This window comes from Neomonachus schauinslandi, chromosome 12 (assembly GCF_002201575.2).
Source record: "Neomonachus schauinslandi chromosome 12, ASM220157v2, whole genome shotgun sequence".
Classification (NCBI taxonomy): Eukaryota; Metazoa; Chordata; class Mammalia; order Carnivora; family Phocidae; genus Neomonachus; species Neomonachus schauinslandi.
Genome location: NC_058414.1, coordinates 38,984,588 through 39,011,495, shown reverse-complemented (window position 1 = coordinate 39,011,495; position 26,908 = coordinate 38,984,588). Strand labels below are relative to the sequence as shown.

Sequence of the window (26,908 nt, the reverse complement as noted above, 5' to 3'; positions counted from 1 at the left end):
ACTGTGATTTACTTATTTACATGTCTCCCAGTGGAATCTGAACCCCTGGAAGGTAAGGACTTTGTCTATCCAAGTTTGATTTCCAGTACGGTGCCTGGTGCGTGGTATGAACTAACATAACTACTGTTGTTGAATGAAGGAATAAGTTTTAAATATATACACAAGCATATGCATAAAAATTTATAACACCCAATTGTACGTTATATTAGATAATATCCATGTATATTATTACATACACATATAAGTTCACAGCTACATTAAAAATATTTAATATTTGAAAAATTCAAATGATATATTTGAACATCATAAAATGTTAAATATATCGAGTTTTACATAGTATGATTTTATAATAACCTGTGAACTAGTTATTACACACGCAAAAACACACGCTATTTAACAGGGTATTCCCCACAGCGTAATTACAAGATGGAGGAACAACGAAGAGTGTGGAGATTGGAGATTGACTGACTTTGGCTATTTCTTTCTGAACCTGAATTTTCTGTGACGTGGAGATAGTTATTACCATGCTTAGGGAATTGGTTTAAGGATAGGGCTAATCTATATTAAGGGCGCAACACTTTAGCAGGCCCTTCAGGAATCTTAGCGGGCACTTTATCCCTCAGACTTTAAGTAAAGGTGTTTAATTTTTCTACATATTATGAGTCTTTTCCAGTGAGGGAAACCTACCCGGACGCCAAATTTGCCAATTCAGAGAGTCCAGATAAAACTAAAAGCACAAAATGATCGATCTCTAACTCTGACGGATTGCTAAACCCGCAGGAAGCGCTGGGTGGACCTCCACTATCCCAGCATTCCTCGCGCTGCTTCCGTTGCTCTTCTACCGCGTCTCTATGGTAGAGCCGGCCTCCGAGGCGGCAGCGGCGTTGGTGGCTTCGGTGAGGAAAAGTGAGAGTTCTAACTTTTCTCTTGGCCTGAGAGGTTTCTGGCGCGGAGCGTCGTCATGTCAGAGAAAAAGCAGCCGGTAGATTTGGGTCTCTTGGAGGAGGACGACGAGTTCGAGGAGTTCCCTGCCGAAGGTAACCGGCTGGGCCCCGGCCTCTGGGCCGCGCGGACGGTGACTCAGGCCTCCGGCTGGAGTCCGCGCGGATGCTTGGGCTCGGCCTCGAGGCGCCCGCGGGAAGTCCGGACCCCTGCGGCCGGCTCTCGAGGCTCTGCACGCGCGACCCTCCATGCGACCGGCTTCGGGTTCGGAGTGTTTCGGTGGGCCTCACTAGTGAGGCTGAATGCCTTCTGCTTCCTTATTGGGAGGAGCCACGGTGACCTGGGCCTCTAGCTCTGAGTCCGGGATGGTTGGTCCTTTTTTTTTTTTTTTTTTTTTTTTTAACTCTTCAGCCGAGTTACCCGCCATTTCGTTCATGGCTATATAAACCTCTTTTTTCTTTATTTTCTTGTAGTGTAGCAGCCTTCCTTTGTCCTTAAACCATCCAGAATTAAATTGCTGTATCTGCTTAGGCCAATATTGCTTACTTTTAGGACTTTACAAATGAAGCCTCTTAAGTAGGATGGGAGGATCAGGTGTTGGTGGGTAAAAAGACGTTATTACCCTATGCTTGTTTCTCATTTTTTTTTTTTAAAGATTTTATTTATTTATTTGAGAGAGAGCACATGAGAGGGGGGAGGGTCAGAGGGAGAAGCAGACTCCCTGCCGAGCAGGGAGCCCGATGCGGGACTCGATCCTGGGACTCCAGGATCATGACCTGAGCCGAAGGCAGTCGCTTAACCAACTGAGCCACCCAGGCACCCTTGTTTCTCATTTTTGATCACTTCAAACTAACAAAGTTTAAGGATTTATAAGATGATAAACGTCTACATTTTTATTAGTTTTCATGGTTACCAAGAGGAACTTTAGTTTTCTCATTGTAAGTGAAAGAAAGTAGCTAACATTTACTGGGTAATTACTTGTCTAAGTGTTTTGCTTATATTCATTTTCACAGTTCTAGCGACTAGGTACCGGTATTACCGTTTCTCAGATAAAGAAATTGAAGTTTGGAACTATTAAGAAACTTGTCCAATGTCACATAGCTGGCTAGAAATGATGGATACCTTCTAGGAATGATGTACTGCTTCTGTTTATTTTTTAAATTGTTGTTGCCAGGTAGGTTTCCAGAATTATTTGCTTTATTGTCTGTTATGTGTAGGATAAATATTTGTCTTGTAAGAAAAGGCTACTATTGGGTAGCCTTTCTGAAGGTGGTAGGAAGAGAATTGTGGTTAATGGTGTACAAATCTGTTACGTTAAGCAATTACAACTTCACTAAAATTGTCCTAAGTTGTACCCCATCGTGACCCTATTGTGCATAAAAACCACATAGCTTGAACATTCGTTCTTTTTATTTATGGTGTACTCTATTATTTTGTTTAGCGGTAGAAGACATTAGTGTTTATATGACACAAACTCATAAACTAACCCAAAGCACATTTCAGTTATGGGATTCATTATATATTGAGGGGATTGTTTTTGTTTTTGTTTTGGTAGTGGATTTATTTGTCCAGACATGTTTTCTCTCTCTTTTTTTTAAGTAAGATTTTATTTATTTGAGACTAGCGGGGGCAGGGGAGAGACAGAGGGAGAGGGAGAGGGAGAAGCAGGCTCCCTGCTAAACAGGGGGGTGGGGGGCTGGATCCCAGCACCCGGGGATCATGACCTGAGCTGAAGGCAGACCCTTAACTGACTGAGCCACCCAGGCTTCTTTCCTTTACCTCACTGTCAAGTTGGTTCATAATCTAACATTGAGCTATATAGTAGAGAACTGACTTATTGAGGGCAGGGTCAACTTTTTACTCAAACTTCATATTTCAAATAGCTTTTATCCATTGTTTATCACAGTGGTAGGCACTTTGTTTACATTATATAGTCTATCACTACAACTGGTGAGGAAGCCGATGCTTAGATTTAAAAAGCTTGTCATTAAGTAGTCAAGCCAGGATCTGAAAGGTCTATGTGACTCCCCAACATAAACTTTATTTTTAACCTTTAGCAAAGTGCCTGGCACATAGTAGGTGGTTAATATATGCTTGTTGAATGAATAAACCTGCATTTAAAGCAAGTAGTTGAGAATTGACTGCTTAGAAAGTTCTAGAGATAACTGTGTACCTAATGATACACATGATTTTTCTCAGCAACTTTGAGTTCATCAGTTTTTGCAGAATATGTAGTTTGTTTTTATTCTAAGTTTATGTTGTAAGTTTATATTTATTCAAAGTGTTGGTAGTCATATAGTAAAAAATCTCGTTAAAGTTACAAGGAAAAGCAGAGAATATTTTTTAGGGGGGGAGGGGCTGAGGGAGAGAGAATCTTAAGCAGGCTCCATGGTCAGCATGGAGCCTGTTGCAGGGCTTATCTCACAACCCTGAGATCATGACCTGAACCGAAATCAAGAGTCGGTCAATTAACCAATTGAGCCATCCAGGTGCCCTGAGAATTTTTTTTTTTTTTGAAGACCAAGGCCTCTCATGATCAGCCAGTTTGTTAAAATTAAGTAACTCACCACTTAACTGGTCACCTTATAGAATATTTGTTGTCTTCAGGTTTGGATGTGTAGAACCTAATTCATTTAGGAATTTTTCCTTTAGAATGAGAAATAACATTGAAATGTTCAGGTTTCTATGTTTCTTCTGTGGTTTATAATTTAGACAGGTTTTCCTTTTGTGTTAATTTGAATTGAGATTTTGCTGGGTACAAAATTAGCCCAATAGGTGAAACCAATCAATATTTACTAATAAAAACTCTTATAAAAAACAAAACTAAAAGAGAAAAAACCTGGAAAAATATCACCAAGGAATTACTGAATTATTTATCTTTTGAAACTATACACTTTTAGTTTGTTTATTTGTTTTTTATGGCCTAGTCATGGTTTAGTCTCCATTGCTGTTCAGTTGTGATCCATGGGCCAGCAGTTTTGGCATTAACTGGCAGCTTATTAGAAATGCAGTGTCTCAGCCTAGACCTACTGAATTAGTCTGGACGTTACCAAGATTCTTTAAAGATTTGTATGCACATTACAGTTGGAGAATAAATGGCCTATTTTGAATTTTTTAGTATTTGAATTTTCAGTTCAGTGATTATGCCCTGAATTACTTTTCAAGTTCTCTGCCTTCTTTGGAAATTCTCTTTCTTGTGATTGTCCTTTTGGTAAATGTGCCATTGACAAGCACAGTAACAGATAAAACTTAAAATGGCCTATAATCATCTTTTCTGTCTAGAGGAGATCTGATTTTCACGGGCCTTGTTGCCTCTCTGCTCCAGAAAGTGGATGTAATGGATTGTCCATCTTTCTTGGGAGTGTTGTTGCTTCATCTTATCCCAGATAAGAACTTGTTTGGTAGGATGTCATTCAGTCATTTTAAAGAAGGGGAATTTCTGTTTTAAAAAGGAAACTATGGTAATGTGTTTTCATGGAGCCCCTTTGTTTCTTCTGAATAGTTCTTCAGTGGTGGTGGGGCACAATTCTCTGAAGGTCCAGAGGAACAAATGCTTCTTTTTTTTAAAACTTGTCGTTATTTAGTCTGTGGATCTGTATTACATTGGCAGTTCTTCACAGTTACTCTAACTGATGGGTGTATGATCTGGTCATTAAGAACTGTTTAAAAATCATGTTTAGGGGACACCTGGGTGGCTCAGACGGTTAAGCCTCTGCCTTCGGCTCAGGTCATGATCCCAGGGTCCTGGGATCAAGCCCCACATCGGGCTTCCTGCTCCGCAGGAAGCCTGCTTCTCCCTCTCCCACTCCCCCTGCTTGTGTTACCTCTCTTGCTGTGTCTCTCTCTGTCAAATAAATAAATAAATAAAATCTTTTTTAAAAAATCATGTTTAGGATCTTTGTGAAATGCATTCTGCAACTTTTTGACTATTTAAACTGAGAATAGGCTTTGTTAGGAGGACATTCAACATACTGGGTGTAATTGATTATAATTAATTTTGGAGGCTTTGTCATGGTTAGAACTGGAAAGCAACTTAAAATCTAGAGAAGATAAAACTTGTCAAGCTCATATAGCTAGGTTGGTAGTAGTAGAGCAGCGTCTAAAACCGAAATCCTTTATAATTTGTTTAAAATGTCAAATTTTTCATCAGATATTGAAAGGATATTTAAAATATTTTCATTAATCACCTTTCTCTGACAATTAGAAGTGGGTGAGAAAAGAAAAGTGGGAAGAACAAGTGGGCCTTTAGGTTCTTTTATTCTCTTCTTTCTGTGCCAGAACTGAGAAGGGTTTTTGTTTTGTTTTTTTTGTTTTTGGGGGTTTTTTTCCCGGGGGGGGAACTTTTTAGAATATTTAAAAGGAAACTCAGTTCGCTTCAGAAGTAATGATATTTACAAGAGAATTCTAATACTAAGTATTCTATAATTTTTCTATGATCAGTGGAACTGCTTTATTATCTGATGAATTCAAGAGGAGTATACTACCTACCTTCCCACCCTCCTTGAGAAATTGCTGGGTAAGAGACTGTTATTGATGGAAATCTGTCTGTTGAGGCAGACAGTAAACAAGCTAGTGGTCCCCTCTGGAATAACTGAGGTACTCTCACCTAACAAAGTAGGGCATCTTACAGTGGTTCTTATCCAGAGAAGTATTTTTGGATGTCACATTTACCTGACAGGTGCAAATGTGAAGTAATGACATTTAGGGGTAGAGGCCAAGGATTTTAAATGCTTGTTGTGCATAGACCAGTACGGTACAAGAAGAATTGTCCTATGAAAAATGCCATGGAGAAATATTTACATTGATTGGATTCCAACTGGACTAAACCATCAATAGGATTCCTGAGAATCTTAAATATAAAAGTAGATACAACTGATATTCACTGTGTCAGATAATGTACTAGTCAGTTAACTAATGCCCAGAGGGGCTCTGCTGTTTTCAATTATTAAATGTAATATAGTGGACACATAAATAACACTATCACACATTTAAATTAGTTACATGGTGGTGGCAAGAAATGGAGAAATTGTGTTACTAAAAATAAAAAAAATAAATAAATATGTATGGCAGAGTGCCTGTTGAGTGTCCATTCATGGTAATCATATGCAAGAAGAAAGTTTTTGAACCCTGGGATGGAAAAAGTACAATGAATCTTAAGATCAGACCTAGGTTCAGAATCCATCTCTCATCAACTTGTAGATTGTCAATTAATGTTAGTTACTTAATTTCTTTCTTTAAAATGCTTTTTTAGTATTACATATGTGGTAATTGTACAAAAAACTGCTTAGAGAAAAACTTAAGCCTATAAAAGGGTATAAAGTAAAAAGTAAAAGCACTGTTTCTCCCTGCCTGTCCCCCAAAACATTTGCCATACTCCAGGGATAGCCACTGTTAATTGTTTTTTTTAGTATCCTTCCAGAATATTTGTATATATTGTGTGTTTATATCTATTTTAAAAATACAGAGGACCATATACTATTTTTCATTCTAGAGCAGTTCTCAGTTTGTCTTTGACTTTCATGATTTTGACACTATTGAAGTTTACAGGCCAGTTATTTTGTAGGATGTTCCTCAACTTGGATTTGTCTGATATTGTCACCTGATTAGATTCAGGTTCTACACCTTGGCAGGAATATTGTAGTTGTGATTCTGTGTTCTCATTGAATCCTGTCAGGTGGAACATGATTCACATTTGTTCCATTACTGATGATGTTCACTTTGATCACTTGAGACTTTTCCAACATTAGATTACTCATTTTCCCTTTGTAATTAATAGGCATTTTGTGAAACTGGAAATATAAAATTCCATTATCAAACTTTCAATTTATTAATTTGGTTATTTATATCCATACAGACTCATGGATTCTCATTTAATGGGTTAAATATGGTGCTATTTATTTTGATCCTCAAATTGTCTTATATTTGAACATGGGGAGCCCCTTCATACTGTCTTCTGTGACCATTTGACATGGCACCATCATTCTCTGTGCATTTCCAAGCATTGTGACACAAAAAGGCATTCCAAGTTAATCTTGTTCTTTCCCTGCTCTAATCCTGGAATCAGCTATTTCTCCAAGAAGCATTTCTTTTAGTGGAGAATGATATTCAGAAGGCAGGATCTTAACTCCAGTTTTGCTAGTTGCTTAGGGGACCCTCTCAGTGGAAGGAACTAGGAAATATGCAAATGTGTGTATACATTTATACACTTTTATATTTATGTGTGTGTGTGTGTGTGTATAAAACCATAAGTTCACACAGTATATCCAATTACAGTTCAACACCGCAGGGTTCATTCTAGCTCTTTTCTTTCCATATTTGTAACTCCCTTCCCCAGCAGTGAGAAACCTGGCTTTCATTGTCTTAAATACATTTTCTGTTTGGTCATCCTGCTCCCTAGCCAATCTTTGTTGCCCCCTCCACCCACAATTGCCTTTCTTATGTCACTTGGCCTTCAACATTCTTTGCCAGGCCACCCTCTCCCCTCCTCACTTAAGCATGGGATGACTTCTTCACCCAGTTCAGATCTGACACACCAGTCACTCTATGTTCTGCCTCTGTGGGAATGCCCTCTTGGCTCTGCCACCTCATCTGGTACCAGGTGCATTTTGAATTTTGACATACAGCCTTAAATTGCCTTCGAGAATGGTTATACCAGTTAAAATTTCTATCACAGTTTACCTCTTCCCTCATAAAGTTGCCTATTCTCCATATTAAGCATTTTAGTTGTTGTGAACCTGATGGATGAAAAATGCAATGTCATCATTTTGATTTTGGGGATTGATTTGAGTGAGATTGACCATTATGTTTTTCCTTGAACTGTTACCGTCTTAATCCTCAGTTTCTTCATATGTAATTTGTGGATAATAGAGTTATGTATTACATGAGTATGTTAATCTGTTGTAGCTGCCATAGCAAAATACTGTAGACTGAGTGGCTTAAGCAATGGAAATTTATTTTCTAACAGTTCTGGAGGCTGGGAAGTCCAAGATTGAGGTGTTGGCTGATTCAGTTACTGGTGAGGACTCTGGCTTCCAGACTGCTGCCTTCTCACTGTGTCCTCACAAGGTGGAGAGAGAATGAGCAAGCTGTTCGGTGTCTCTTCCTATAATGGCACTAATGACATCATGAGGACTTCACCATCATGACCTTACGCAACCCTAATTACCTTCCAAAGACCCCATCTCCAGATATCATTACATTGGGGGTTAGGGCTTCAACATAAGTATTTTGGGATTCAGGGAAGGATACAAACATACCAGTGATAACATGTAGATTGCATAACACAGAGTTTGGCACAAAGTGGTATTCAGTAAACATTAGTCCCTTTTCTTTTCTTCCCTCTAATCTCCTTAGAGAATTGGATTTTGGATATTTGGTATTAGAATTTGAATTGTTTCTGACAAATATTTGTAATTTTAGGTATATCCAAAATTAAAGCTTGTTGAGTTTGTTAGTTATTTAAAAATTAATTTATTTTCTAGGATTAAAAACTTTTAATTTTCAAAAGTACTTTAAAAATAGTGTATTCATATAAAAGATAAAGATACATAAAACAACAGCATATATTGCTTAAGGATGCATACAGATGTGCAAGAGGTATAAAGAAATACAGTGGAGTTAAATAAAAAAACCCAAATCAAGATACTGGTGCTTGGGGACGCCTGGGTGGCTCAGTTGGTTAAACGTCTGCCTTCGGCTCAGGTCACAATCCCAGGTCCTGGGATCAAGTCCCACATTGGCCTCCCTGCTCAGTGCGGAGCCTGCTTCTCCCTCTGCCTGACGCTCCCCCTGCTTTGTGCTATCACTCTTTCTGACAGATAAATAAATAAAATCTTTAAAAACAATTACTAAAAAAAAGATACCAGTGCTTGGGAGGGGTTAGTGAGAGGTGTGGTCCAGGATATTAAGCAGTAAAAATTACTTTGAAAAACTGTTTGGATTAGCTGTTTCACTGATTCTATAGAATAAACAAGCAGTAAGCAATTGAGACTTAAGTATTTAACATTATTACTGGATTGTTGTTAAACATTACTCATTGAAAGATGTGATGAATTGTTGAGAATATTAAGGGGAAAATAAAAGTTTCAAAGACTATACTTACACTCTTCTGAAGTATTAAAAATTCACCAAATGTATTTTTTTTCCTGTGGTGTGTTGTACATGTAATGTTTGGTAGAAATAGTATTGTCTTTATTCTGGAACATTTTTCTTCTTACTTTCCTTACCCCTCAAGTTCCTGTGAGGTGATTGGTGCATAATAAATGATTTATTCATTCAATATGTATTTGTTGAGTGCTTCCTATAAATCTGGCACTGAATGGTAGTAAGTAGTAAGTGCTTTAGATACATAGTCTCATTTAATCCACATAGCAGCTTTATGAAGGTCTTATGCTTGGGGCTCAGCAAAATTTGGTAATTTACCAGGTCACAGTTAACTAGAGGTGGCACTGAGGCAAACTTGACTCCTTAGGGAGATACTTGTCTTTGAACTTAGAAATACCAGAGGCAGGGCACAGTGATTTTCATAGTAAGCTTGAGCTTTTTAGTATTTTGGAAGTGCTTATCTTGGGAGGTGGAGCCCCAAGCCCTTCCCTCTCTACCCCCAATTAAATCAGAGCAACTTTGCTTTTGCTTATCTTTATCTGTTGGGCGTCTGGGTAAGATTTCCCTTGAGTTTCATTCCAGTGGTGGGGCTGGGATAGGGAGGGCAAGGAATTAGACAACTGGTAGTAAAGTGTAACTAACAGCAGTTGAAAATAAGTGGAAATTAGTTCTGTACAAGGTGAGATAGCAACATTGGAACAGAGCTTTCAAAAGATACAAATGTAGAACAAGGGTTTCCAAAAGAAGGGGAAAAGAGTAGATACTTGGAGGTGAAAAAATAATGTGTTTGTGTTTTATTTGACCGTAAAAATAGTGGTTGTAAATGCAAGTAGTTTGGGGCCTAATACTGGAAAGCTTTAAGCCAAATGTCCAGTTTGGACTTTATCCTTAGATACATGAGAAGTAGAGTTTTTTTGGTTTGGTATGTGTAAGCTTCCTTTAAGCAGTAGGCAGTTTAGGAAAAATCAACCCAGCAAAATTAATTTGGAAAGATAGAAAAGAGACGGAGTCAGGGAAACTGATTAGCAAATTGTTGAAGTAGCTTAGCTGAGGACTAAGGGCCTGAGAAAGGTATTTATTAGGAAAGAAGTGAAGAGAGTGACACAAGAGTAACAAGTGAGCTTTGGCAACTGGTTTGATAAGGACCGTTGGGAGTAAGAAATTGGAGGTTGTGATTTTGCACTTGCATATCTAGTGGAAGACAGGTGGTGGGGTTCGCTTCTTAACTCAGTCAGATGGAGGATCAGAATGAGGGAATTGAGACAAATGTAGGGCATTAAGGCTTGCAAAAGATGAGAGTAATGACTTTGGGGAATTTTATAAAAGTACAGAAAAAGAGAAGCAAAGTCAGCAAGACGTTATTGTGGAACCATTCTCCCAGAGGCATGTATTTTTTTTTTTTTAAGATTGATTTATTTGTCAGAGAGCGCAGAAGCAGGGGTAGCTGCGGGCAGAGGGAGAAGCAGGCTCCCCGCTGAGCAGGGAGCCCGATGCGGGACTTGATCCCAAGACCCTGGGATCATGACCTGAGCCGAAGGCAGTCGCTTATCTGACTGAGCCACCCAGGTGTCCCCCGAGGCGTGTATTTTTAAATTATCGATGAAAGGAATTGTGTTTGAATTTCCTTATTTTAAAATATAAGAAAAATTATAAATGGTTATGTTATTTTGAGCCTCTATTTCAGACTGCTGACCACAAATAACTGAAAGCTCCCAATGGTCTGGTAGCAACATCATTTATGACTTGCTTTTGGTTGTTTGGTCTGAAGTTCCTCACTGACATTTTTAGTCCTTATTGGAGAAAATACAGGAATATTATGGTGCTGTGCTAGGTACTGATTTTTTAGCTACTGAATAGATGTTAGATCTCTAGGATGTAGTTGTTTTTATATCGTGATAACCTATAGAACTTACATTTTTTGTTTTAATCTATACAGTTTAAGCAAGAACACGTATATTTATCTCAAAATGACTAGATTTAGTGTGGCTTCATTATCATATTCATGAGCATAAAGATGATGTTTGCAACTATTGCTGTTCCATTTTACTTACCTATGATGATAGGTAGTTCTCTACATTTACCTATGGTGGTAAGTTACAATTAAGAATTTTTCAAACTTTCACTTGTTTTTTAAAATATTTTTCTGCATTATAGATGCACATTTTTTATTTGAAGAAACTTTGTTGAGGATTAGTTTGTTTATATTTAGGGTAGCTTTACTGTTAAGGATTGAATGAGAATTTGATGCTCCTACACATTGGTATAGAATAGGGCATTTGCAACCCTATTTGATATAAGTGGAATTTCTTCTTTACTTTTCTTCAAAATAGTATACTTCATACTTTTAAGAAATTTTGGAATGTGTATTGGAGAGTGGGGAGAGTAAGTAATTTCAAAAATACTAAGTTGAGAGAAAACCCTTTCCATACTTAAATGTCAAGGTGATACTTAGATGAAGTATGTGGGATCTTTGATAGTTCAGATTTGTGAAATTTAAGGCTAGTCACAGATACAGTTCTCACTAGCAAATGTGAACAAAGCCAAATTTGGGGGCAAAGTCCTAAATGATTTAGAATTCCTAGAAACTTATGTATTAGGCATCTGTTATTGGTTACTTCCAATTCTGACTTCTTAAAATATGGTAATTTTTTTACCAGTACACATCTGGAGGCCTGCACACTGAAGTAAACACAGCTGTGGTTATTTAAATGATTAATCACAATCCTGGCAATGCATTTAGTGTTGAAGATAAAGTGTATACTTTATGAAGTCAGCTAAGTATTGAAGGAAAGCATAGACATGAATCAGGTATCCTTTGTTTCATTTTATAATTTTGCCCTTTTCAAAAACTATTTTTGGGTTTAAGGCCTTAAAAAGGAGTGATTAAATAAAATTGCATAGTTATCGGTAGTTATAATTGAAAATTAAAACACAAATCAGGGAAATATTGCAAGAAATGCCAGATACCAGAGATTACAACAATCATGGCTTTTTTTTTTTTTTTTTAAGATTTTATTTATTTATTGGAGAGAGAGAGAAGGAGAGACAGAGAGCATGAGAGGGAGGAGGGTCAGAGGGAGAAGCGGACTCCCTGCCGAGCAGGGAGCCCGATGCGGGACTCGATCCCGGGACTCCAGGATCATGACCTGAGCCGAAGGCAGTCGCCTAACAAACTGAGCCACCCAGGCGCCCCAATCATGGCTTTTTAATTTACACATTCACTTAGTATGATTATACATATATTGTAATTTACATATATTGCAACATGTACAGCATGGAAGATTTATAAGTGTTTGGAAATAATATTTGGATATATTATACCTTATCACTTAAACTTCTTACATAATATGTTTAGTACAATTTTTGTTAATAAAATCTTTAATGTTTCCACCTAAAACAGATTATGGATTCCCGTTTGTCAGTATGAATGAACACATGCTTCTTCATTGGTGCTTTTGTTAAATAATTTAAAATGCTTAATAAGTTGTAATTCAAAAGGTTATATATTGTCTTAGATTCTTCACCTGTGGTAATTGGAAGGATAGTATGTTATACAGATTCAGTGTGTCTTACTCCTAAGATAAGGCAGTAAGTTTAAAGAGTAATATATTGAAATTCATATGATGATTTGTGAAGAATTTAACCAGCTTTTCTATTTTTGTATTTTTGTATACTCAATAATATCATAATTATGAAGTGCTGTATAATACTACTAAAGAAATACAGAACTATCATTATGAATTTTTTTTGTATGCTCTACCTGAAATTTTAATCACAGTACTGTCCTGCCCCACCCTCAGGAGCTAGTTTCCTTTTTTTACTTTATTTTTACCTTCTTTTTCCTTTCCTTGCCATTAAAATAGCACAAGATGGTTTTTAAAGGAGGGAGAGATACTTTATCTGTATGCTAGATGATCATCAGAATTCAACTTTTTAAACCAAAACTTGTACCACTCTTAAAATTTTAAGACACGGTTCAAACTAGTTTCTTTCATGTTAAGAATTTTGACTTTTTCTATCCTATGTAGAGTTAAGAATTGGGAGCTCCTACAAAACAAGTTATTGAATCTGTTGTTTCTTGTTGGTGATTCTCTGAGGAAGCTGGATATATATTAACATGTTCGATTTTGTGTTTTGTTTTTTTAAGTCTCTTTAGTTAAAAATTCTTCAGTTAAAAGCCAGCTTGAATGACATCAAATAATAACAGTATTGAAATCAACATTTTGAATCAGGTCATAGTAAGATTAAAAGTTCCAGGGGTGGGGGGAACTATGTTTTTACTCTTCTTGAAAGGGTAGGCCTACAAGATTAGAGAAATGTTAAATAAATATTCTTTTATTTTATATTTCTAACTTAAATCTTTTGACACATTTTTGTTAATTAAGGAGTAGTGTTGATAGAAATAACCTAGTTAACAATTTAGGAAGCTGTTTAATTAGAAGTGTTGCAGGCTAAAAAAAAAAAAAAAAAGAAGTGTTTCAGGCTGATATGAGGCTTTGTTCTTAGAACTTTAAAACAGTTCAATTGTGACTTATGTCACCCCCTTTACTCAAGAACATATTTTCCAGTCTTAATATATTTAGATTATTTTGTGGAACATTACACTCCATTAGATATCTTTATGAAGACTGCTTAAAGTATCAGTAAAACAAATACTTAATGGGAATTCCTATTTTTAGGCTCAACACAGATATCATATTTAAAGTCTAGGATTTGAGGTCATGAAATATTGGTAGAAAAAGTTAAATATTTTCTTGTAAGACAGTCTTCACCTTCTTTGTTTTATAGTAGTGGTAATGGTGGTGGTTTTCAAACAAAGCGGGTATGATGTACAGTGATCTCCAAGGCTTTCTCTAAAGTTCTGTAATTTTAAGATTTTTTTTTTTTTTTTTTATTCATGAGAGACAGAGCGAGAGAGAAAGGCAGAGGGAGAAGCAGGCTCCCAAGGAGCAGGGAGCCCAATGCGGGACTCGATCCCAGGACCCTGAGATCATGACCCGAGCCGAAGGCAGACACCTAACCATCTGAGCCACCCAGGTGCCCCTAAAGTTCTGTAATTTTAAACAGTACTTCATCTTAGCCATTTTATAAAAACTTGAAATGTAAAACCAAACCTTGCTACACTGCAGTGTAATGATATAGTTAGTTTTATGTGAATTTTTTATACTGGAAGACCTTAGTGTAATTAGCACAACACGAGAAAATCCTAAGCTGTCCATTAATACTATTAGACACTCAAAGAAGTATAGGTTATTGTAAGACTGGAGGGAATGTGGAAGAATGCATATAGTCATTGTTCACTTGCCATAAGAGGAATTATGAATTTAGTTGTCCCAACACAAGTTCAACATACAACAATACAAATTTCTATGAAAATTAAATTTGAGATTATTTGAAGTGCTTTATTCAATTTTAATTTTAAAATTAAAATCAGTATCACAGAAATATATCTACCGTTTGAAATGAGTCTCCTTTTTAATTTAAAATTTTATCTTAGCTGCACCCAAAGCTGCACCACCTTTACTTAATGTTCCTCTCATGTACTTAACATTGCAATTTCTGCCCCCTTATTTTTTCCCTTAGAATATCTTACTTCTTTCTTAGACTTCCCTCTTAGAAGAATAAAAAGAAAATTTATACATAATATTATAACATATATAGTGAACAGTTTATTATTGATTGCAACAGCAATATGAGAATTAACGGTACTATTTTATCCCAATACCAAATGATTAACTCTTAACTAAGTCACTTTTCTAGTCTATAAAGGTGCAAAAATGTTATTCTTTCAGTTTATTTTAGCTCTGGGAGTGTGTGTGTGTGTGTGTAAAAATGGGTTGGGCACCTTGGTGGCTCAGTCGTTAAGCCTTTGCCTTCAGCTCAGGTCATATTTCCAGGGTCCTGGAATCGAGTCCTGCATTGGGCTCCCTGCTCAGCAGGGAGTCTGCTTCTCCCTTTGCCCCTCCCCCTGCTCGTGTGCTCTCTCTCTCTCTCTCTCTCTCAAATAGATGAATAAAATCTTTTAAAAAAATAAAAATGGGTTGCAGTAGCTTTCTGATCACACTTCCACAGACTAAGGGGAATCCTTAATGTGGTTCCCTAATTTTTTTTTAAACTTTTTTACTCTCATTATAAAATATAGCTAGTTTCACAAACAGAATAAAAATTTTGTTTGAGTTTCAAGGTACTGTAGAAAATGTAAGGCTGTTTCTAGCCCAGTCAATATTGACATGTAATTAATACTACTGTTAAGTATTACTGTTGTTAAGGACCTCAGAGAATAGCGTAGGAATTGAATTTAGGTAATTACAGTATTCTCTGTTTGAAAATAATATTGCTGAGAGATACAAGAAAATTTATGTGGGTAAAAATACTTTTGATTATTGAGAGCTTTTATTAATGAATATACATTCACTGCCTATATACCCAATAATTAAAGTTGGGTATACATTCTGTGTGTGTGTGTGTTTTAAATAAGCTCTACACCCAATGTGGAGCTTGAACTCATGACTCTGAGATCAAATTGCATGCTCTGGGGTACCTGGGTGGCTCAGTGGGTTAAGTGTCTGCCTTCAGCTCAGGTCATTATCTCAGGGTCCTGAGATCTAGTTGGCTCCCTACTCAGCGGGGAGTTTGCTTCTCCCTCTCCCTCTGCCACTCCCCCTGCTTGTGCTCTCTTTTAAATAAATAAAATCTTAAAAAAAAAAAATCACACGTTCTACCAACTGAGCCAGCCAGGTGCCCCTAAAGTTGGGTATACATTTGACTGAGCTTCCTAACAACCTGAAATAAATTGCCTAAGAGAAACTTTTTCATCTTTTCAGGTACTGGGGTCTTAAATTTCCCCCATGATCTCTCCTTGGGGAGCATTGGATGAAATGATCACTGTTCTCAAGGACATTCTTAAATATATTTGAGAATTTTACATGACCAGTTCATAATACATGATCTTGTTGATCTCTTCTGTGTTGAAATATATACTCTTGGCTTCACTGAAATCACACTGGCCTCTGTTTTCTTGAGATTGACCACTCAGAGGGCACTTGAGAAGTATAGCTCCATTTACCCAGTGTTTTATTGAGGGTCTGTGGTGTGCCCAGCACTCAGCTGTGTGCATCAGAGTTGCAGATTTAATAAAATGTGGTTCCTACCTGAAGGTTTTGAATAGTAATGGACAGGAATGGTGGTGGCATTTTAGGCATCAGTGGAGGAATGGTATAAACTGTGTAACACTGGGGAGGAGAGGACAGAAAGAAGACTACAGTAATATTTATGAAGGGAATAATTCTAAATAAGTTTCAGTAAGAATAGGGAAGGAGAGACTTATTCTGGAGATAATTGGGAGTTGAAATGGAAGGGACATAATGAGTGATTGTGGTAGTTAAAGGAGAAAGAGTAGTTAAAAAGCCTAAGTTTCTGTCTTGGGGGATCAGATAGATGTACTTTCTTCTATTCTTAAATCATGATGATGGCATGTATTGCATTCAAAAATTTTTGTTAGGTATATAACGTAATGAATAATATACCCATATTATGAATGATTGTTGAATAGATTTAAATTTATATGTACTTTATAAGAAAAACCTAAATTGTACCTTTTGTTATTTTTCTTTTCAAGTTGAAATGTTCTTAGCCATGTCTCTAATAAGTAATTACTAAGGTGAAACTTATGGCTAGGACGTATTAAGAGAGAGTGTAACTTTACTGTTTTGGGAGGGGAAGGGGTTATAACTACAACAATATACAAGGTGTGATTTAAGAGTTTTGTTTCATCTTTCATAGCCATTTGTTGTGCATGATGCTAGGTACTGTTTGTAGTTTAAGAATACAAAGGTAAATAACACAGAGTTGTTACTCTTAAGGAGCTCAGACACCAGTAATGGACATAGACATGTAAACTGATGATTATGGTTGTACAGTATGTAAGTGCTGTAAGAGAGATAGACACAAAAGAGGGGACCTAATCTCCGAGGGTAAGGAGGAGGAGATGGGCATAGGGAAGGCTTCTAGAGTTGATTTCCAAAGTGATTTTGGAAGTTTGTATCTTTTGACCCCTCATCCATTTTGCTCACCCCCTACCTTGTCCTCTTTTTTAATACTTTTCTATAGGTTTGAAAGTTTGAAAAGTAGTAAAAAAGAGGACAAGGTAGGGGGTGAGCAAAATGGATGAGGGGTCAAAAGGTACAAACTTCCAGTTACAAAATAAATAAGTCATGGGAATGTACTGTATATAGCATGGCAACTATAATAATACTGTATTGCATATTTAAAAGTTGCTAAGAGAGTAAATCTCAAAAGTCCTCATCACAAGAAAAAAATTTGTAACTATGGTGATGGATGTTAACTAGACTTATTATCATTTTGCAAAATATACAATTATTGAATCATTATACTGTATACCTGAAACTAATGTAATGTTATATGTCAGTTGTACTTTAGTTAAAAAAAGACAACAAATACCTAAGGTTTATCAGTTGCTAACATTTTGTCATGTTTACTTTATTTCTATCATGTATGATAGAAATATATATGATATATATCGAATATTTTTGAGAACTACTTGCAAGTAAACTGTTGACAAAATGACACAGCTCTTAACTATTTTAACATGCATGTCATAAAGGGGGACATGCCCCTCTAAAACAATTTTACAATCATGTTTAAGAAAATCAACATTAATTCAATAATATCCAGATACACAGTCCATATCCAGACTTTACCAACTGTTCCAGAAAATGTGTCGTCACTTTTTTCCCCAATCCAGAACGGTCCCTTCCTTTTTTTGTTTTGTTTTTCATGACATTAACTTACTTGAAGATACCAGTTATAAAGAGTTTCACATTCTGGATTTACCTGATAATTCCCTCATGATTAGATTAAGGGTCAGCATTTTTAGTGAATACTACATAGGTGATGTTTATTTCTCAGATATATGTCAAGTTGTCGAAATTTATTGATGTTAAGTTTAATCATTGGTTGAGATTGTGATTACCAGATCTACAGGATAGGTACTCTATCCTGGAGTCCCAGCTATTTTTCACTCAATAGTTTTAGTATCCATTGTTGATCCTTGCCTGAATTGTACTGAGGGTTGCAAATTGGTAATTTTCTAATTCTGTCATTCTTTCTGCATTTATGTACCTGGGAATGGTAAAGAGCATCCCCTCCCCATCATCCCATCCCCCCAGCATATTGCTATGGACTCATGGATTTTTTTAATTTAATTCAGTGTGTCATTCTTTGTGATTCTTAAGTTATTCCAGATTTGGCCAGTGGAAACACCTTAAAGCCAGTTTTTGTACCTTTTGACATGTTTTCGGGCATTATAAAAAGGAATCCCAAACTTACCTATTAACTTCCTTATTCCAGATCTGAGATCGGCCATTTCTTCAGGGAGCCATAGTTCCTTTTAATGGAGAATGGTATTTTAACTAATTAAGGTTTTTTAATTAAGTATATATCAGGCCAACTAGTAGGTTCAAAAGATGGCAGAAAGACAGATGAGGAATAGCATGTTTGATGAATAGAAAATTTTAAGCAATTTCAAAACAAGTAAAGTTAGGACTGAATAAAAATGAAGATATTGTGGATTGCTCTTCATTATTTTTTACGAGGAAATGTGTATGAGAGTACTTCAAGCTGCATGACTAACATGAGTGAATCATCCCAGTGAATTTAAATTTAAATAATTAAAAATATTTGTTTTAAAACAAATATATCACACAAAATCATAACAATTTTTTATAATAAAGCTATGTCAAGATTATAGCAGGTGGTGCCTCTTAAGTAGGACAGCAGAGTATGCATAAACTCTCTTCTGGGATGGTTTGATGTCATTTAAAAAAAAGAATACATAATGACATTATCACCCACGAGGCTAGATTTTTATCAGGATCAAGAGAGTAGAAGCAAGAAGAACCTGATAGAAGAATATTGCCATTGTATAGGTAAGAAATGATAATGCGAATATCTGAGGTAATAGGGAAGGAGATGTTAGCTTATATATGTTTTCTGAGTCTTCTAAACAAAAGCTAAAATTGAACCCCTCTCCCCACCACCAAAAGGGAAGGAAGAAAAAAAGAAAATCGGGAAAACTAAAAACTACAACATTCCTCTTTGTACATATTTACATTTGTCCTCTCTTTAAAAATAAAAATTTTAGGGCGCCTGGGTGGCTCAGTTGGTTAAGCGACTGCCTTCGGCTCAGGTCATGATCCTGGAGTCCCGGGATCGAGTCCCGCATCGGGCTCCCTGCTCGGCGGGGAGTCTGCTTCTCCCTCTGACCCTCCTCCCTCTCATGCTCTCTGTCTCTCATTCTCTCTCTTGCAAATAAATAAAATCTTAAAAAATAAAAAAAATAAAAATAAAAATTTTGTATTGATGATAGGCAAATGTTAGTGATGCTTATAATTTGGTCCATTTTTTATTTATGTATGACTTACCATTTTTTATGTTTAGAAGTTTTAAATTCCAGGCTGGTATCTTCCTGTTCCCCAACTTGCTTTCGCATTGTTGGTGCTGTATTTTGGAAGATTGTGAAATAGACCTTATAAAAATTAGCCCAAGGAAAAATCAGGAAAGTAAATATCCTCCTGAAACTATAATACATTTTCATAGCAAATAGAATTTTTTTTGTATTAACTTCTGTTTAAGATTATCTGCAAATTCAAGAATTGAGAGAACAAGACAGCATAAATTGAGATTTAAAGAGGAAGTTTACCATTTCTTATAGATATGGTATTAGATGTTTTGAATTGTGTCTTAAGTGGCAAACTTTCTGAAGTTTCTGTATTTATGGAAATAGCATGTGAGAAGTATTTAGACAGCATCTGTTTTTGTTTTTAGACTGGGCTGGTTTAGATGAAGATGAAGATGCACATGTCTGGGAGGATAATTGGGATGATGACAATGTAGAGGATGACTTCTCCAATCAGTTACGGTAAGTTTTAAGTCCGATTTTATATAGCTTAGTATTAATTGTAAGAATGGAATATGTAACTTACATATGATAATTGACCTCTTTAAAAGATAATCTTTGAAATACATTTTTGAATTATGAAAAGGAAAACCTTTTACCTTCATCTGTGTTTCTAAACATGAGTACTTTGTGTAATTGCATAGAACTTTTATTCTTTCTAGTTTCTTTACAAAGGTAGTTAAATAGAAGCATATTTGCTGTTTTTTATTTTAGTGGGTTTAATTCTGTCAACATTAATTTTCCACCAATGTTGAATAGCCCAACAGAAATTAGAACCAGAGTGCTAGGACCCAAAAGATTGGTGATTCTCAAACTGGAATGGAGATTGGGGTGATGGGAGTGTACTTTTTCATATTCATGTACAAATTTACCTAATATGATTGATTAAAGTAAAATTCATATATCATAAAATTAATCATTTTAAAGTGTACAATTCAGTGGCATTTTGTATAGTCACAATTTTGTGCAGCCATCATCTCTATGTAATTCCAAAGCATTTCCATCCCTCCAGAAGGAAGCACCATACCTATTAAGCAGTCACTCTGCAGTCTTCTTTTCCTGGCCCCTGGCACCCACTAATTTTCTTTCTGTCTATAGATTTGCCTGTTTTAGAGAAGTCATAAAAATGGAATCATACAATAAGTGATCTTGTGTGTCTAGTTTCTTACAGTTAGCATAATATTCTCACTTTTCATCCATGCCACAGCATGTACCATACTTCATTCCTTTTAACGGCTGAATAATATTCCATTGTGTGATATGCCACAGTTTGTTTATCCATTCATCAGTTGATGGTCATTTGGGTTGTTTCCAGCTTTTGACTACTGTGAACTATGTTACTATGAGCATTCATGTACAAGTTTTTGTTTGAATACCTATTTCCGGCTTTGGGGATATAATCCTAGGAGTGGAATTTCTGGGTCATATCATAATTCTGTTAACTTTCTGCAGAACTGCCAAACTGTTTTCCACAGCAGCTGCACAGTTTTACATTACTACCAATAGTGTATGAAGGTTCTAAATTGTCCACATTCTCATCAAAACTTGGACTGGTATCTCATTGTGGTTTTTATTTGCATTTCCCTAATGACTAGTGGAGAGCCTTTTTTCACATATTTGTTGACAATTTGTATATCTTCTTTCAAGAAATAATCTAGTCAAGTCTTTTACCCATTTTTAAGTTGGGTTGATTATTTTTTTGTTATTGAGTTGTCAGAGTTCTTTATATATTCTGAGTACTAAGCTCTTATCAGACCTATTATTTACAGATAGTTTTTCCCATATTGTTCACTTCCCTTTTCACTTTCCTCATAGTGTTCTTTGCACATAACTTTTTAATTCAGATGAAGTCCAGTTTATCTACTTTTTAAGAATTTATTGCCAAATTCAAGGAAAATTTATCCCTATGTTTTCTTCTAACAGTTTTAGAACTTTAGTTCTTACATTTAGGTCTAAGATCCATTTCAAATTAATATTTGTACATTGTTTGAAATGAGTCCAACTTCATTCTTTTGCGAATGGGTATCCAGTTATACCAGTGCCATTTGTTGTAGAGATAATTCTTTCCTCCCTAATTTTATTTTGTTTCAACCCATATGTATCTGTCTTGGCCACAGAGTTATCTAAGTAAACTGTCGTACTTTGCTCAAATCAAGATCTAGCAGTTCTACTTCAGTCTTCTAGTTTTCTAGTCTAGTACATTTGTTCAAAAAGAAAGATGATTTATAATAAATTTAATGATAATGCAGTACCTTTTGTTCTACACTGCGTTTTTCAGGGGCTCAAAGGCCCTACATTCTAAAGACATTTTAGTATTTTTCTGGGGACTAATAACAATTTTATCTATCACCTTTCTCCCCTTTTTGGAAATAGCACAATTTACCTTTCACTGTTATTCTGGTACTTTTACAATTCTCCATGATTTCTCAAAATGGCTGACTCTGTTTTTTGACTATATCTTTTCATTTTTTCAGTGCCCTGAGATGTAATTATTCAGAGCCTAGAGGTTTTAAACTACTTTAATGCAGTTTAGAGTTCTCTCACCTGTCTTACTTTTCAGTTTTGTGTTACTGATGTTTTTCCTATTGCCGTTTTATGAACAAGATAGGAACAATAGCTGTTGAACAATAATTCCACTTTTTCTCTAAATCTGTTAATACTACATCTATTCCAAGCACTGGATCTGTTCTCATTCTTCTTTATTCATGTATGGCTCTCAGAGCCTTTTTTGTTCTTTCTATAGCTCTTAGTCCATTCTGGGATTAAATTCTGTGTGTACAAATTCTTGGCACTTTTCTTTTTGTATTAATTTTTGGTTTATATTCTTTTAAAACTGAGCAATGTCAGAGAACACCCTGCCTTTTCTCTCTCTCTCTCTTTTTTTTTTAGTAGGCATGCCCCCCTTTCTTCCCTCACTAGAATCATATTATGCTGTTAGAATATTTTCAGGCCTTCGAACTCTGTTGATCCCCATTCTGAGTTCTTAATCATCTATCAGTTTTTTCTTTCCTGTTATCTTTTTTTTTTTTTTTTTTTTTTTTTTTAAAGATTTTATTTATTTATTTGAGACAGAGAGAATGAGAGAGACAGAGAGCACATGAGAGGGGATAGGGTCAGAGGACGAAGCAGACTCCCTGGCGAGCAGGGAGCCCGATGCGGGACTCGATCCAGGGACTCCAGGATCATGACCTGAGCCGAAGGCAGTCGCTTAACCAACTGAGCCACCCAGGCGCCCTCTTTCCTGTTATCTTGAAATTTTTCAAGTTGAAGCTAAATGAGTTATCTTCCTTTGCTATTCACAAAAAAGTCAAATTCAAAATGGTTTTCTTTTTTGTCTTTCAAAGTCAGAAAATAGCACTTTTCTCTTAAAAAATTAAACTAAGACATTATTAAATACTGGGTCATCTGGGTGGCTCAGTCTGTTAAGCATTAGACTTTGGCTGGGGTCATGATCACAGGGTCCTGGGATTGAGCTCCACATTCAGGCTCTCCACTCAGCGGGTAGCCTGCTTCTCCCTCTCTCCCTGTTCATGCGTGCGTGCGCTCGCTCGCTCTCATAATAAATAAAATCTTTTTTCTTTAAAGACATTATTAAATACAGTGATCTTATCAGGAGACTTTTAGTAGTAAATATATTGATAATTGGATTTCTTGCCACTACTGCATCTTGCCTTTTTGCTGGTTTGGAAGTAGAGCATTATTCATATATTATTTGTGGCTTGTTGTTTATACAATACACCTACACAGTGTTCTGTGTTCTTTCTTGTGTTCTGCCTTTAGGTTTGTGGATTTCCATAAGAGTATAAATTTTGATACTTTTATTAGTGAATAGGATTTTTCTTTTTATTTCCCTGTTTGAGTCATGAGTTTCTTTCTACATGTGGGTTGATATATCACCGGTGCTATAAACTAGAACTTACTGTATTGGTGGAAATGTTCTATAAACTGCCCTATCCAGTACAGAAGCCACTAGCCACATACGGCTCTTGAGCACATGAACTGTAGCTAGTGAGGCTGATGAACTGAATTTTTCATTTTATTTAATTTTAATAAATAGCCACAAGTGACTCCTGTATTGGACATTGCAGCCTCAGATAATACTTTTATCTTTGCTTTAAAAAAGTTGTCATGATTAACAAGTCTCCTGCAAAGATGTTCTTCCTAGTCTTTGTAAAACATATAGAGGTCCTCAGTGTGATACTATAAACCATGGTAAAGCATATGTTTTACTGTGTTCTGATATTGTATATGGGTCCAAATTCCATCTAACTTTGGAGAGGCAGTACATTTTCTAGAGTCACTCTGATTCCCCGGGTTCCAACTCTGGATCTCCCTTTTATTAGCTACATGTCTTAGCAAGGACTTAGCCTTCCACTTTCCATGTTTTTCTCTTAAACTGTAATTACCTTTAACAAGTAAAAGTAGAAAGAAAAAGGCCACCTGTATCTCCAAGTAACTAAAAGTCAAAGAGAAACAAATGTATCAGAAGCAGCAAAAACAATGACTTTTACTTCTTGGAGTTACTTGGAGACACATTCAGTAGAAATGGGTAGGGTTAATTTTTCTGACCTTGCATCACATGTTACATAAAAAAATCCAAGAAGCCAATATTGTTCTTGATTTACCATGTCAAATACAGCCACTGTCCTATAGCAGAATAGTTTCTTGGATAATAAGAGTTCTCAAACCTACCAGTGGCTATTTGTCTTATCCTTGTTTTGTTGAAAAAGGAAAGCTGCTGTTTTTGTTTCAAATCGTGTACATTCACTATGTGGGTCCTGTGATACTGTTCCAATTGTGCTGAATTTCTTTCTCATCTCTTTCTTAGGTTTTTTTCGTCCCACAGGCTGATGATGATACTAGTGTGTTTGTATTGTTTTGTGTTTTGTACTTAGTGGCCTCGATTTATTTCCTTTTAATTTTTTTCTATGTCCTAAATTCTAGCAAAAAAACTTCATCTTCTCCAAAAATAGAGAAGCATATCATAATCTCCTTTGTGTTTGTTAACAGTTTATAAATGTAATTGGTCACCACCTCCTGTCAGGAAGGCAGATGCAAACCTGGACAGATTTGGTGTACTTGTTAACTAAATTGTAGGCTGATTTTTGGGGATTTTTGTTGTTGTTGTAAAATAAGAGAAAATGAATAATCTACATTGATTCTGTTAAAGGCAGCAGAAAGCTATTATTTAAGAAACTTTTAAAATTATTTCCTTTTTAAGTAGAAAACATGAACAGATAAAATCTTTAATCTCCTGGAAAGGGGTTGGGGGGGGTGTGTAAAGGAAGCATTTTGGTTAAATTTAGCAAAGGAAGGAGTAGTGTCAGAAACTTGTGCTGATCTTTTGACTCCTAAATGAGTGATTTACCACCAGCCCATACTATCCTCTACACCTGAGCAGAAGATAAAAATGTTTTATATGAATAATCTCTGGCTTTAATATTATTCATGGACTTTAGGTCAGTATTTGTATTATAAATAACTAAAACTTTAGTGACATTTGGGTAAATGAATAATAAATATTATACGTCATTCCTACATGTGTTTTTTTGTGTTGTGTTTACATTGGATAGTGTGATAGTGTCCAAGCTAAATTATACTTGAGAACAAATGTCATTTTACTTTATTGGATGTAATGGTGTAGGGCACATTAATTATACTTTACATTTATACAATGTTTTATCATATTTTGGCCCTGAAATAATTTTGTTGTGAACTTCTATAAAATTGAATTGTAGCAGAGAAGTTATTGATGATACTTGGAGTGGTAGTTCAGCTGAAATTGATGATAGGGCTAAACTTTTTTGTGCATCGGTTTTATACAAAGCATATGAAAAATTGCAATTGATATTCTTAAAGTATGACTGAAACTTCAGCTTGAATAAATTACTTAAAATTATAAAATGTCTTTTTAAAGGGTATATATTTATAAGTTTTTGGAGGTTTTTATACACATTTAAAATTTTTTTTTTTTTAAGATTTTATTTATTCATTTGAGACACAGAGATAGAGAGCATAAGCAGGGAGAGAGGCAGAGGGAGAGGGAGAAGCAGGCTCCCAGCCGAGCCAGGAGCCCGATGCGGGGCTCGATCCCAGGACCCTGGGATCATGACCTGAGCCGAGGGCAGACGCCCAACCATCTGAGCCACCCAGGCGCCCCCACATTTAAAATTTTTAAAGTAAAATCTTGTTTAGTATTTTATAACTTATATTTATTTTGTCTACATATAGTTGATGGGGAGTAGTTCCCATGTACTTTTAAATTTGATTAATAATTTTTGTCTTGGTCAGAGCAGTAGATCTATGTCAATATGGAAAGCAGTCTGTTTATTCTTTATGTGTAAATAGCAATAATACCTATTATGATTATAAAATTCCTAAAAATTTGATAACAAATGTCTTGTTTTCTTAGCCATATGGTTGATAATTCTTAAAATTTGTTTAAATATTTATTATGAACAGGACATTTATTTGTATGGTATTTCAAAGATACTTGGAAGATAGTGGTTAATCTCTCACATTTCTTCCTTAAATAGATTTATCAGAAAAGTAAGGAATATAAAATATAAGTTTACTAATGGGAAAGCAGAATTTTATTAGCATTATGTTGATTCACATTTGGTTTCCTTCTTACACAGATTTCTTTTAAGGGTATAAAGTAAAAGGTACTTGGTAGTATTTTATATTGGTGCCTAGGCTTGGCTCATTGTTTTATTAATTGTATTATATCTAAAAACATTGTTTCTTTATCATGAAGAATGTCCAGTGATGTTGTTCTTTTGTGTTTTATTATAGAGCTGAACTAGAGAAACATGGTTATAAGATGGAGACCTCATAGCATCCAGAAGAAGTGTTGAAGCAACCTAAACTTGAACTGTTTACTAAATTCTAGGACAGAGAACCCAGGATGGGACACTTAAAAAAAAAAATGTTTATTTCATTACCTGCTTGGATTTATTTTTGTTTTTGTAACACAAAAAATAAATGTTTTGATCTAATCTTGGTTTGGTTCAGAAGTCTCGATCTTTTGCTTCTCCCGTCATTAATTTTCTCAGACTGCTTATGATTTTCTAGGACTTTATTATATAGAGACAGTAAATTCATCTGATCCCCAATTCAGTACTTTTTTTTAACCACATCAATTTAATGTTGATCTTATTTATAAGGTTACTTCTTTTAAGTTGCATTTAACCTTAATCTCATCTGTATTTTGAAAGCTTAGGAAACATTTGCTGACATCTCTAAGGTGACCCTTTAAAACCTGTGTTTTAAAATATTAATCATTTTTAATTGCTATGATTAGCTTCTGAGCCATTAATAATAGTATTAATAGTTGATAGAGTATTATTAGTACTTAAAATCAAGTGGTTTGATCACAGTCTAAGA

General features: G+C 35.7%; 1 protein-coding gene across 1 annotated transcript; it reads left to right on the top strand.

Moving 5' to 3' along the window:
- The first annotated feature begins 832 nt into the window (after positions 1 to 832).
- On the top strand, positions 833 to 26,642 carry SEM1 (SEM1 26S proteasome subunit). Its single transcript, XM_044920088.1, has 3 exons — positions 833 to 1,037; positions 19,891 to 19,984; positions 26,318 to 26,642. Exons 1-3 carry the CDS (start codon positions 962 to 964, stop codon positions 26,358 to 26,360), a joined length of 213 nt encoding a protein of 70 aa, XP_044776023.1. The 5' UTR covers positions 833 to 961; the 3' UTR covers positions 26,361 to 26,642.
- The last annotated feature ends 266 nt before the right edge of the window (positions 26,643 to 26,908 follow it).